We start from the raw sequence: 13,876 nt of genomic DNA, 5'->3' as shown, positions 1-13,876 counted from the left end.
CATCGGCCAATGATATCGGTGAAAGTCAAGTTTATTACCGATAAGCCGATATCAGTAAACGAGGCGAATATCGGCCGATAAATCGGTGCATCCCTAATGAATACCTCTGTCTGTATGGTCATTATCAAGTTACCATCTATTGTGGCTTACCATATAGACTGGAAATAAGTGGCTCCATTCACCTACAGACACCTCACAATGTTATAGCTCATTCTTCCTCAGCAAGGTTTTATTTCCCAATAATGAAAGACATACATTAAAGTAAATGTACTAGCATATATAAAAAAAAAAATCATATTGTTAACCAGTATTATTTCAAAATAATGTTTATTATAAATACACATGCACTGTGCAAATCTGCACACCAATACACATACTACTGGTGAAACTGAAATGAAATGACTCAATAAGTCGGTCAGTTTATAAGGAACAGGTTCATACTTTAATAAAAGGGTATTTCCCTTGGCACAGATCTGCTATCAAATAAATAGAGCAATTAATCAAATACAATCTATCTCAACTAAACAAAGTCATGAAAAAAACATTTGGAGGAAGGGGGGAAAGGGAAAGAATAGCTAGAGCTAAAGTGTTTCCTTTACAACAAATACCAAGTGTCTGTGTGTGGGCACAGACAGCTTGTGGTGGAGAGTTAATCCTCCCTGCTGAGTCAGATTGGTGTGGCGGATACTGCGTTATGAGTACTAGCTGACAGTAGGCAAGTGAGATAGCTTGACAGTCATCAATTACAAATAAGACTTAATTTCTTTCTACATGATGCTGGTTTAACCTCTGTAATCCGCTTTATACATCAGATTTTTTAGAAAATATTGATACACATTAATATTAGTGAAGCATTAAATACTGTAGTAGCATGGAAATGTGGCTCTGGATATCCTATACAACAGGACAGAAGATTGTGTGACATGATTTGACGTTTGTGTTCCCAATGGAGACATTCATGAACTGGAAGATTAAAGTTAAACCTGCTCTCGCATCATAATGGCAAATAAATGTTGATTTAAAAAGGATGGCTGATAACTTGGCTGCTGGTAAAATGACCAAAAAAAACATACATTTCCATGATGTGAGGCGACAGATAGTGGCAGTTGGAGGTTACGGTAGTCCCAACCCTAAATAAATGCTGTTGAGGTTCTCTTGAGAAAAGCAAAACATGCCTTGTTGCTCCTGTGACAGTGCTTTGTGGCATGAAAGTACATTTGTAGTTTAGAGTAGAGTAGTAGTTAGGTTCTAGAATGAATTCAGGTTACTCTATGCACATGAGGCAGGGAATTAACAAGAGCAATGTGTCTGTAGTTAAACTCTGGCTGAAAGAATTTTAATTTTTTTAAGTTGACTGCTGGTCTGACTAATCTGTTTAGCCAATTCCCTTCATTCGCCTTTCCTCAACTCGTGAATGAGACAGTCACCTTATTCCACACTGCGTATATTTAGAGCCATACAACAGTATCTACACTTATTTCAGAAGAGGTGAAAGAATCGACAGGAGCTACAGTGTTATGAGGGGTCCAGTGGTGAGGACTCGTCCAGGAAAAGCAGTGTGAGGTTAAGAACCTCACACTGGGTCCCGTGAGATGTCCCGTCTGACTGGTGCCTCCCGCAACAGGACAGCCTGCAGCTGTGAGAGGACATCTCAGTGCGGAGGACAAGACTGGCATACAATGCATTCTTGCTCATCACAAAAAAACACGTGCCTGCGACAGAATACTACAGTCTCCTGGATTGTTTGGAAATGAAGCCTGCTAACGAGAATGTGTTCTCCCCTCTGTATGGGTGTGGCTACCTTGGAGCGAGGCACTTAAACTCTCATTGCTCCAAAGGTTGAGAAACATACTCCACTACAAAGAAGAAACAGGAAAGTGCTGCAGAATATCAGTAGGAAAAACAGTCCTGGGGAACACTTCAATCCACTGCCTCTGTCAGACTAGATGTGACGCAGGTAAAAACATTTTGTTTGCATGCTGGTCCCATCGACCTCTGCATGATTACTGCAGCGCCCACAGAGCATCATGGGACAGGACAAGCAGACAGTCCCTGTTGGCAGAAGAGCTGCAGGGGTGAGTTATGGGTCTTGCGGAGACTGCGGGCCGGGCCCAGTGTCATCCAGCACCAGAGGAATGAGACAGCTGAAAGAAGAAAGACCTGCCGACAGCTGGAAACACAGGGAGGAGCCATGTGACCTCAGAGCCAGGGGCCAGACAACAGAACTGCTGGAGAAAGTGCTGGCCTTAAAGTCACACAGTCCAAAACGAATATCGTGACAACCGCGGGGTGTGAATGTGAATCTGCTTGGATCTAAAGCTGGGCACTCGTGAAAACTCAAATGCACGTTCAGCATTTCTTGACATAAATAACTGTTCACAAAAAATGTCGAACTTCATTCTGATAAATATATACACCAACATCTGATTGGCTGGGTGTGACAAGGTTTCAGATTATGCAAAATAAGCAAGAAGGCCTGAGAAACAACTGGTTTACTCTGATCTCACAGATACAGATATTCTCTTATTCTGTATTTAAGTGTTGATGGTTCTAAAGATATGGGATTTAACGGCTGACCATTTAAAAAAGGAATTGACCTTTTGGTTTCAGGAACTTCACAAAAGCTTTATAGTGTTTGCATCTCAATGGGTTAAGGCTGATGATATACTTAGCTTTAATGCAGATATAACGTCTACACAAAGGCCGCTCAATTACAGCTCAACTCACATGAACTGAACTCCATTATTATGCTTTGATATGTGTTTTAAAGTACAGCCATGTACCATAAACACAGATTCTGTAGCACTGTTGAGAGTTGGGATTTCACTCTTTCAGCCATAATTACTTGGTCACGTTCACGTATCTCATCCGATGGCATAGAGTCAAAGCAGAGAGAGAATGAGTGAGAAATACACATTCTTGTAAAACAGGGGCTCCTAGTGGTCTTATAAAATACGGCTGAGTAGGAAAGCAAACAAGAGCGTAAGATAATGAATACAAAGATATCACATTATCAATAAAGCCTGTAAAATTGATAACAATATATACCTTATGTACAGTAAATATTAGTTAATAAAAGTAAGGAGCTTCTCGACACTTCAGTAAAACAGATTGTGACACAATTCCTCTTCTTTCAAAAAAATGCTTCCAAGTAATTTGAAAATAACCTCTGAATGCTTAGTCAGTCACCATTATAACAACAATTAGGAGAAGATTAGAGGTAGCAGCGGATTTGGGATCTTTTTTTTTTTTTAACTTGATAACATTTCAGCATTTTCCTTCCCATTAAACTTGCTGACGGGGTATTGCGTGCTCAGATCAGAATCTTCATCTTCAAAAACCTGCCTGACAGTCAGCTTTAAATACTCACGCACCCATGAGCGCACTTCTCAAGTGGTTTTCAACAGACACCAGTGTCGTGACACTCACACAGACACACACAGACACACACAGACACGCACACACACAGACACGCACCCACTCATGCTACGCCCACACATTCAAACAATATTCAACACACACATACACTTTTGCTATGCCCTGCTCTCCTACCACCTATATTGCTTCATATATTTTCATCTTTACACCAGTCTTTCCTCCTGTCATCCCTCCTGTTCCTTAGAAACCTTTGGGCTTAGTGGTCTGGAAGAGTTGTGGTGCTGGTTTGGAGCAGTAGAGTTCATCAGGTAGTGGGACACCAAGTCAGAGGGGAGAGGAGCTTCTGAGCTGTTTATCACATCTGTCCCTCCATCCCTCCTCTCCATCCCAAGCTGTGATCATCAGTCCTGCTGCATACCCAAGCTTCTGTTTGTCTGACCAACCTCTTTCTAACACTGGTTAATCCCACCTCAGTATAGGATCGCCGCTCCAGTGACCCCCATCTCCCCCTTGTCCCATGTCGACTAGAACGCCACTGGACTGCACAGTATTTAAGGAGGAAGGCCACTGCAAGTCAGTGTCTCCAGGTCTGGCCGCGGTATGTGGGGCTGCAGGACTGCTGAGCTGTCCCAGGCAGAGTGGAAATTCAGGACTGATAAAAGTGGTGGTAGTGGTGATGGTGTTCGTGGTGGTGATGGTGCTCATGCCGCTGCACCACTTGCGCAAGGCCCCCCTCATATAGCAGCACGCTGGGCAGGTTTCTCACCTGCTCCTTCACCACTGGTCCCGAAGCCACCAGAGGGCCTAAGGCACGGTGGCCCTGGCTCTCCTTGGACCGCTGCTTGTGCTTGCGGTAGGGCGCTGCAGACTGGTGAGGAGGGGTCTGACTGGGCAGGGCAGGGGGAGGAGGAACACCTCGGCTTCTCATCACCCTGCCACTGGTCTGGGCAGGAGGTGTGCGGCTGTGGGACTTGGGAGAACGGAGGGCATGTTTCCCCGAATCTTGGCCTCGCGGCCGGGGAGGGTGGAGGTTGTCTGGGGCGACAGCGTCCACAACGGTCGGCACGCGGCGGTGGTGGGAATGGGAGTGGCCATTTTCCGGTTCGTGGGAGCGAGAGCGAGTCTGGTTGGACGAGCGGGTCTGGGGCTCTGCCTTTGTCGGCTCTGGGACTGGAGCTGTGAGAGAACCAGGGAAATGTATTAATTTTAACCAAGCAAGGAGAAACAATTTCATCACAGGGCAGGTACAACTATCAAATTCATTACATTGGCACTTATGACCCAGCAAAAAAGGAGAGGAAAAATAAACCTACTATGTGAATTATAGTGGCAGCAGCTCAGATCCACTCAAAAGCGCCACCTTAAGATTCTAACATCTTTGTATGAGGTTCTATCTTCTGCTGAAGACACACAGCGACTCAGAGCACATCTCTGTTAGCACCTTCCTAACAGAACCGATATTAAACTAATCATATGTCATCACTAACCATCAGATCAAGGCCACTGCTCATTAGACCTAATATTTCACTTCTCAGCAGCTTGTTCTGTTGATGGGCTTCAGCCTTGAACACTTGGTATATTGTGCTTGCCTCAGCCCAGATGTTTGTACTGGCGAGGAGCTCAGCGGGCTGGTAGTTCTACCTAATGGCTCCAAGCAGGTGCCGCAGTAATGAGGGCCCCTGGATGCAGCTTCAAAGGGGCCACGGTCTGCGTTTCTTCCTCCCGTCTCCCCCTCCTTACCCCCCTGGCCCCGGTCCACTCACCGGCTCCAAAGCGGGACGTGTAGTTTTCAATGCCTGCCAGGTCCAAGTAGTGGTTCCTGCGTTCCAGGTTCTCATCCACACAGTGGCGCTGGCAGCCCGGCTGGGTGTGGTGGTCACTGTGGTGGCGCCTGTGGACACAAGCGGCACTTTTCATTAGGTAGCATTTTTGGTCGGCAGTGGTGGTGCTCGCAGAGAGTAAAACTAGTGTTCCTTATGATCAGGCAGCTGCAGAGTAATTGTTAGAGAAGTGAGATTGTGACAAGAAAATCACAGTTTTAAATCTCTACTGTATGAACAGAGGGCTGACTCCTCCTGGGTACAGCGGAAAGGCTAAACTAATTTAAGAATATACAACTATTGCAGATCCCAAGTGTGTGAACAACAGCTGCTCCTTGCAACTATTCAGGAGGAAATGTCTAGTTCACCGTGTCATAAATGTAGATGCTCAAACCAGTGATCTCATAAAAACAATATGATAATAACAAACTCCTCCTGCAGACACAAGTTTGAATAATAGAAATTAAAGTGTTCAGGGGAGGTGCTTTACCTTAGGAGTGCTCGACTCTTCTTGTCTGCACTCTTGGGGTCTTCTATACACTTGTCATTTTTCTCTCTGGGGTGGGACAACTCTGTGTATGTGTGAAAGACAGGGGGCTATTATCAAAGAGAGCTTCACAGAGCGGCCACATACACACACACAAACATACACATGACAACAGTCACACAAGCCTCAGAAGAAAGCAACCTTTGTTTGGGGGTTTTACTTTGAAGATCTATAGAAAAGGAAAAACAACAATGCTTCATTTATTCTATTTTCAACTCCCAGCCTCTTATAAGGCGTGGAATGAAAAAAAAAAGTTTATTAAGGCTGCGAGATCTGATGCAGTTTGAAATTAGCATGAAGGCAACCGGCGATATTTTCAAAGCTCGCTCTGTTTGAATCTCTTGATGGATATTTATAGCCGAAACAATAGGATGCAAACACACAGGAATATATACTTTTTGAGATATTTTTCACTGACTACTTGTTTACCAAGTCATCAGTGAGAAAAGTTAAGTTGAACGTAGCTATATTTTCCCGGCAGCTCCAAAAGGGGGGCAGGAAGAGAGGGGGGAGACGAAAGGAAAAAAGGGAACTTTGGAGAAAAGAAAAATGGCTGTGGTTATCAAAAGGACTCGGCAGATCTCTTAAGGTTTCTTTCAGCGTATTTGAAGGCACTGAGGGAGGGGGCCCACCCTTGGCTCTGTCACTCCCCCCCATCATTAAAAATGAACCCCATTGAGTGAGGGAGATGGAGCGACTCTGAGACTGCACGGAACAAAGCACTGACAGGCCTGAAGCAGCCGCCTTTCTGCATGACAACAAACACGTTTCTGGCTGAGCTGACAGCAGGCAACGAGAGGGGGACCCCAAAATGCCCTCACTTCTCCTCCGCCGCCGCATCCCCCCCCCCCCCCCCCCACCCACTGTGATAATGCGGCTTTTACCTGCTGCACCCTGCGCATAGCTCCTCCACCGCTGGCTGGAATCGGGAGCCACAGAGAGCTTGACCCTCAGCGTCTTGCTGCTGCTGGGAGAATGGTTGACGGAGGCGTCCACAACCTCATAGATGGTGTGCAGCAGGCTGGTGATATCCTGCAGGAGAGAGGTTATGGGAATGTGTTCAATCTTTCAAGCTTTTTGAGTCACAATCACTTGATCACAAACTGATTATTTTTTTGTTTTGATTTTTGTTATCGTGGAGATGCAGAATTTCAGGGCAGATATTTTACAGAAAAGGGGGAACATGATGTTGGAAACTCTTCTTATTACTGCACTGTTTCAATTCACTATTCTGTAGCTTTGCGCATGTATCATGAACTTCATGATAGCTAGGAATTTAAAGAAGTGACTCAGACAACAGTGAACAGAGAAACACTGATGTCAGTTGTTTTAGCTCGGCTTTCCAAGTGAAGCGATCAGATGGGTGTAGAGACAAGTTATAAATTCATAAAAAGAAACGTCTTGGCAGTAGCAGAGGAGGCTGACTGAGATGTCAGGCCTGATATGAGTCATGCTACAGCTGTGAAGGCTCTACACACACACACACACTGTTTAATTCCTCAATGCCTCTTAAATGACTGATGTCACACGTACATGGGGGGTAGCATCAATGTAGGTTTTCAAATATTTGTGCTAAGGAGCATGTATCAGAAGCATAGAAACAGATATTTCATGTATAGGTCATTATAAAGCTCTTCCTAAGGATCACAGAGAAATAAGGATAACAAAGAAAAAGAAAAATTATCAATAATTAATTAAAATTGAAACCACAATAGCTACAGAACGAGGTAACTAACCATATTTAGACGACCTAATATGTATATCGCCTTCTGTGGCTTATCAGAAGCTCTACCTTGCACTGAAGATTAGCAACAGCTAAAAGTATTTTCACACCCAATAATATTTGTACTTCATCTGGTCTAGAAGTAAAACTCATCTTCATCATCAGAGCTCATTTGACAAAAGTGCTGAGGATTGAAGTCTATGCGACACAAAGCCTATGCCATTCTGACTCACGGCAAAAAAAGGCCGATTATGAATTCATCAGGGCCCGGTTCCACATACTGGTTTCAGATATAGACGAAATGTGCAAAAAAAGAAAAGAAAAAATAAATAAAACAAAAGCTATCTCTATCAGTTTGGCTTCCTTCTCTTTTTTATTTGTATGAAAGGGTGAAAAAAAGGGTTGGAGAAGAAAGCGTTGCGTTCCTCCTCCAAGCCGCTGCCGCCTGCCGTCTCATGAGCCATGGAGCCACAGGCGATGCCAAAAAAGCTGCACAGCCAACCTCACAGAGGACAGCTCCGAGTCTCTTTGCGCTGTTTCAAGTTGTTGTCAAAAAACAGGGGCCTTTCTGGATGAGAGCTAAGATCTGTACCAGGCAGACACAAGACACAACGTACCTCGCAGGAGATGGGGAAAAAACAGACAGTGCTGGATTTGGTTCTTATGAGTGAGAATGTGTTGGAGGTCTAGAACTTCTATCCTCCCTTTGTTTTGGGGTGTGGCAACACCAGGAAAAGAGAAAGTTATGAATTCATATCCAGGCAAATATGGGATTGGGATTTGTGCAACAAGCAAGCTACTGGGTAACATTTTGGGGGCAGTCCCATTTATGTTTGATTTGTATTAATGCAATGAAAAAGAAGGGGATACTGGCAGAATGTAAACTTGATATATTTTCCAGAAAAGTGAGCAAGTAAATCTTCTATGTGGTGTTGGCAGATGTTTTCGTTTTAATTGCCTGTTTTGAATTTATTTTTGGAGCGGGTGATTATTACCTCTCTGGTGACTTTGCCGTTGTTGTCAAAGTCGTAGAGGGTGAAAGTCCACTCCTGCCTGTTATCCTCCTCCACAGACACGGCACACTCCAACTCCTGAAACAGCAGAACATTACACTATCAACATTGTCCACTGTGTGTGTGTGTATTTCTATGTGTGAGTCCATTGCCCCAGTTTCATCCAGAGGGGAAGTAATAAACGTCCTGTTCAGTGTTGACACTCACTTCAAACTGGAGCTGTTTCTGTGGCCCTGCGGGAGATTGGCTGTCCCTCTCCTGCATCTTCTCCCCCACACAGCAGCTGCCTGTCTTCTCCGGGGGTAAAGCCACTGCAGCAACACAAACACACACACACACACAGATAAAAGAGAGAGCCTGAGGATGGAATTGTTGGGTGCAGTCATAACCTGAGGATACGTTGTCGCCTTCAAGTTTTGCTTGTAAGCTCGTGCTTCGGAGTTGGCCAGCTGCAATTAAGTTGTGTCACACATTCAAGTGTTTCTAGTTAGAAATAAATCTTCAGTGAAGATTTATTGTAATATATTTACAATGCATAAACAGTATCCACAACTTTAAAAGTGGTGGCTTGCAAATGAGAATTCAGCACTTGTATAATACAGTACAGTATTAGTGATAATATTAAAAAGCTCTAAGACGAATGGGAGGCCTCAAACACCATAAAATATCATGGTACATTGAAGTCCAGGTCAGTCCAGTGTTCAGCAAAATTTAAGAATATGATAATAAGTTATTTTAAAGGTGCTTCTGCCTTTACTGAACGTACTTATTTCTCATATTAAACTTTCTAATAAGTAACTTATATTGACTTCCATGATAAATAATTACTTTTTTTCAAAATCATTGCAGAGAAGAATCAAATCATCAGAACTGGAACTGGAGCCCAAACTTGTCATACAAATGCATAAACAATGATAATTATCACTTTGTGATAGTTTGCGCCACCAACAACCAGTCAACTTGTAATTTACATCCATGTCTGTCCAGACTCATAAGCTATTTAGTGCAGACTTTAGAAGAAGTTAATAAAAGGTATAAAGTGAATTTTATTCTTGAATTATGGCCCAAAATGTTTTTTATCATGTCACAGTGACCTTTGACTGTTTACCAGTCAGCTCTAACGAGTTCGTTTTCGAGTCCAAATGGATTTTTGTTGCCAGATGTAATGAAACTCCCTCAAGGCATTCCTGAGATATCGCATCCTCAAGAGTCGGATGAACGTGAGGTCACAGAAATCTAATCAGTTCATCCTCAAGTCCAAGAGAACATTTGTGCCAAATTTAAAGAAATTCCCTGATGGAGTGTCTGAGATATTTCACGAGAACATGACAGATGGACAAACAGAAAACATAACGAGTCCCGTCACTGCTGTCGTCGGTAATCAGGCATGCAAATGCTGAAACTATGACAGCACTGATGCTCCAGTGCCAACAGCTCTTCCAACAGCCACACATATAGAAATATCTATTCAATTCTCGGGTACAGTATATATATCCCAGTGGTTGCGAATCGGGATGTCAAACATATAACCGAATGGTATGACATGACAGACTATCAGGTGGCATACGAATAAAAATGACTAAAAGAGCATATGAACATCGAAGAGCTATATGAGGCCCGCTGAGTACACAGCTCCGATCCGCAGAGCTCATCATTTTATGGAATGACATAAGACTAGAAGGAGACGGTCTGGAGGGAGCACTGATCTGTCATATGCACTCAACTGGTTACACTGATGGCCACACCAACCTGTGGAGAGCCTAACAACAAGTTTCACTGTACAAGACTTTATAGCAGAAAACTTCACTGAAAAAGTCAACCTGAGAATTAAGGCCTCACAGTATTAGGAAAACACCGATAAGCGATAGGGTTGTTGAATGTTGCAAAAAAGATATGACTTGCAATAAATAAATACCTGCTTTAGTATGCAGTGTTAAAGTCTTTCTGCTTTGGTTTCACTCCTAAAACCAATACAGTGAGTAGCCTATGCAGACACTGAAAAATGGAAATTGATTATTTCCATTCCAACAACATGGTTTTATTGTATACAGCTCCACAGCCCGAGAGAGAGGGCGCACAGCCCAGTCACAGCGCCGCCATGTCCAGGGAAGACACTCCTCCTACTTTACACTGTCCAAGTTAACAAATTCTGTGGTTTTTACCTACTCTGAGTTTACAAATATGTCCGATTACATTGTATTTGTGGGTGTCTGTGTGTCTGCATGTCAGCGAGAGAGGAAGAGAGCGACTGGCCGGCTTTGAAGAAAGATTTAACAGGATCAGTGGTAATATTCTGGCGTCATTTAAAACAAATAAACATTTAAACTGTAGCTAATCAGAGAGAGAGCGAGAGAGAGAGAGTGAGAAAATACACAATACTATCTGATTGATTATATTAAATATACAGAGCATGAATGCATGTATTGCATAAAACATATTGGGATCAGATACATATTCCATGTTCACGGTTTATGTTCTGCAAACTGCTCACATTAAACACAGGTCAAACATCCATTCTCTGATATGGTTGAATGGAATATTTGTTACTGAATCCAAATAAACTGAATAGCCAATAAGAAAGGTTTATTTCATCTGTTCATAGATATTTGCACTCTATACATGCCTGATTTTTTTCTTTTAAAACATATAAAAATAAATAAATAAGATTTGGCAAACTTAAACAAAGTGGAAAAAAACTTCCGGACAAGCCCTGAACCAGCACCATAATGCAATGGGTTCATACCACATCCATCCACCAAGTTATGTGGTGATCCATCAAATAGTTTTTGCCCAACAAACAGTCAAAACAGTCGGTTGTGTTTTAGTTTCAATGGTGGATGTTAACCCACATCAAAGGCTACCACAAATCCTTCTCTGCTTTGACAGTCACCATTTGTTTGACACATGGGCCGCAGATACACACCATGCCTGTTACTGATCTTTTTTGGCTTTTTTGTGTCTGTCACGTGTTGGAGGCCTCATCAGCCCCCCCCTCTCACTCGCTGTAAATCCAGTGATTCTTCCGACTTCCCGCAGACTATATATTAGGGGGCCAGGCAGAGAAAGTCTGCAGATAATCCGGAGGCTCTCACTCTGACAGTTCACACACGCACCTCCTCTGGACAAAGACACATCCTGGTTTTATCTTCATGGATGTCACCCTGGATCTTCTCTGAAGCTTGTCACAACTCTGTAGCCACTGTATGGTTCACATCTGTTCATTTGCTTTGCTTTACATAAGCACACCCCCACAACCATCCAATCACAAACATGTAGTCCAAGAACACACCCATAAACCCACACAGACAGCACCCCTCTTTTTCCATCCTCCTCCTCTCCTCGCTCCTCCCGCCACACTTTGAAGTTCCGTTCTCAAACCTTTTGGACGAGGATCAGACGGGCGGTAAAACAGAATCACTAATTAATTAAGCCAAGTCAAATCTGAAACACTGTTTGTTTGCTCGCCAACAGAGCAGACACAACAGCCCAATTTCTTTCCTCCTGATCCATAGCAGATCAAAGCAGACCTGTCTCATCCCTGGATAGTGGAAAATGCACGAAATGAAAGGCATCATCCCAGGGAGCTTTCAGCAACTTTTTGGAGAGGAGCAGCATTTGGGGTCCCGCTGCTTGATCATCTGAGGTGCTCAAAGGGAACATTGTGCGCAAGGGCAAATCTGTTCCGTAGCAGGCTCAATATGGTGGTGAGATGCTTATCTCCGAGTTAATGAAATGCCGGGAGGAGTAACAGTAATCTGCTATCACCCTCCCCCCTGTGACCCCCCCCACCACAGACATAAGCCAGCTCTTTATGAGAGAAGCTGCCGCAAGGGGATTGGCTGCACATAAGATCTGAGGGGCAACACGAGGGCAGTCGAGGCTGGCAGACTCCATAACGGACCTTTTCCAGATTCCCTACATGTTCACAAGTACATGCATACGCTCATCACACCCAGCTTAGCTACGCTACTTTATTACACATAACTGATCCTGTGCTCTCCTCTACATTCGACAGCACAGTGCTGGGTACCAAGGAGATTTTATGACATGAACAAGACGCATCTTACATTCTAGTGGTATCATAGTAACCAGCTGTGCTGTTCAGCCACCACATGAACAGATGTGATATTATCTGTTCATCAGGTGCCTTTCAAAAGGATATAGTACGTATTACATTGCTGCAGTAGCAATGTTCCGTATCATCAAGACTTTTTCATCACCAAGCCCTCCATCCAACCGTTACAATGTTTACCAGAGAGATGGTTCTTTTTTTAATCCACACAAACTATCTTTTGAAGTGCTTCCTTAAATCCAAAAGAAAATAGGCTTTTATGTACTGTATGTTGTTTGTCCTTTCATAATTCTCTTTAGTTTCTCGTTTCTATTATACCCAACACTTTTAAAATCTTTTGACAGTGGATGTAGGCATAGCACTAGAATTCATGCGGGGGGAGTCATAATCTTCCGCAGCTTTCGATATTTGGTTGAGCAAATTCTGTCCGGACAAATGATTCCATACCAGAATTATGAACTGTTAAGTTGTTAGCATGCATATATATTATGAGACTATACTAAATACATTGACACAGTAACTGTAAATTAAACTAGTTCTCTGGAAGACAAAATAAGTTCTGGCTGAAGTCCACACTCCAAGACCATGTTCAAAATTGTGCTGGTTGATTAAAAGCGTGCTGGTATGAATACAAAATAAAGCTTGTTGATTATTTCAATCCACAAAACGTATCATTCACACACAGTTACACAGTGCATCTATCTGCAACACACTCTCTATCACACATCATTCGCACACTTCCGATACAGCAATCGGGGGCAATTTGTTAGTATCTTGCCCAGGGGCACTGCCTGCCGAAAGGAGGAGACAGCTCCCAAGATCATTTTCCTCTTATGAGTGAATTTGCCTTGGTTATAATCTTACTATGTATACTGTATATATGTAAATATTAACACATTTTCTATGGAATCTTTTACTGAAGTAAGTTATCTTGTTATCTTGCCTCTTTATCATGGAGAATGGAACAGTATACTCTTAATTTTAACATCAGTCTTGAAGGGAGGACAGGCTCGGACCAGACTTGGGCTCAACCCAATGACTAAACATAATTTATCAGCTGCTAGTTTGTCTGCTCTCCAGTGATGCAGAACTAATATGAAAGTTTTCTGCTACACTTCCAAATTCTGGGCTGCTCTCATTCAACTTTTCACTTCAGCCTGCACCTCACGTCCAATTCAGTCTTTAAATGGGAGTGAGAAACTCTCTGCTCCCAGAGCTCTTGATCCAGGATCACATCAAATCAGGGGAATAAACATGGGAGGAATGGAGGTATTTAGCAGAGCACTGCCATGTGGAGGAGTGGATATGAGATGGCAGAATTGG

General features: G+C 43.2%; 1 protein-coding gene across 1 annotated transcript in view; it reads right to left on the bottom strand.

Moving 5' to 3' along the window:
* Positions 1-1,582: 1,582 nt before the first annotated feature.
* The window catches only part of nkd1 (NKD inhibitor of WNT signaling pathway 1), a 33,707-nt gene continuing 21,413 nt past the window's right edge, over positions 1,583-13,876 (bottom strand). Inside the window, exons 5-10 of the mRNA XM_053426354.1 lie at positions 8,689-8,792; positions 8,464-8,559; positions 6,630-6,777; positions 5,689-5,770; positions 5,142-5,269; positions 1,583-4,554 (exon numbers count right to left, since the gene is read on the bottom strand). Of these exons, the coding sequence (XP_053282329.1) occupies positions 4,025-4,554; positions 5,142-5,269; positions 5,689-5,770; positions 6,630-6,777; positions 8,464-8,559; positions 8,689-8,792 (1,088 nt within the window). The 3' untranslated portion in view covers positions 1,583-4,024. The remainder of the gene's footprint in view (positions 4,555-5,141; positions 5,270-5,688; positions 5,771-6,629; positions 6,778-8,463; positions 8,560-8,688; positions 8,793-13,876) is intronic.

The sequence above is a fragment of the Pleuronectes platessa genome, chromosome 1 (assembly GCF_947347685.1).
Source record: "Pleuronectes platessa chromosome 1, fPlePla1.1, whole genome shotgun sequence".
NCBI classification, from domain to species: domain Eukaryota; kingdom Metazoa; phylum Chordata; class Actinopteri; order Pleuronectiformes; family Pleuronectidae; genus Pleuronectes; species Pleuronectes platessa.
This window is presented reverse-complemented; position numbering and strand designations above follow the sequence as displayed.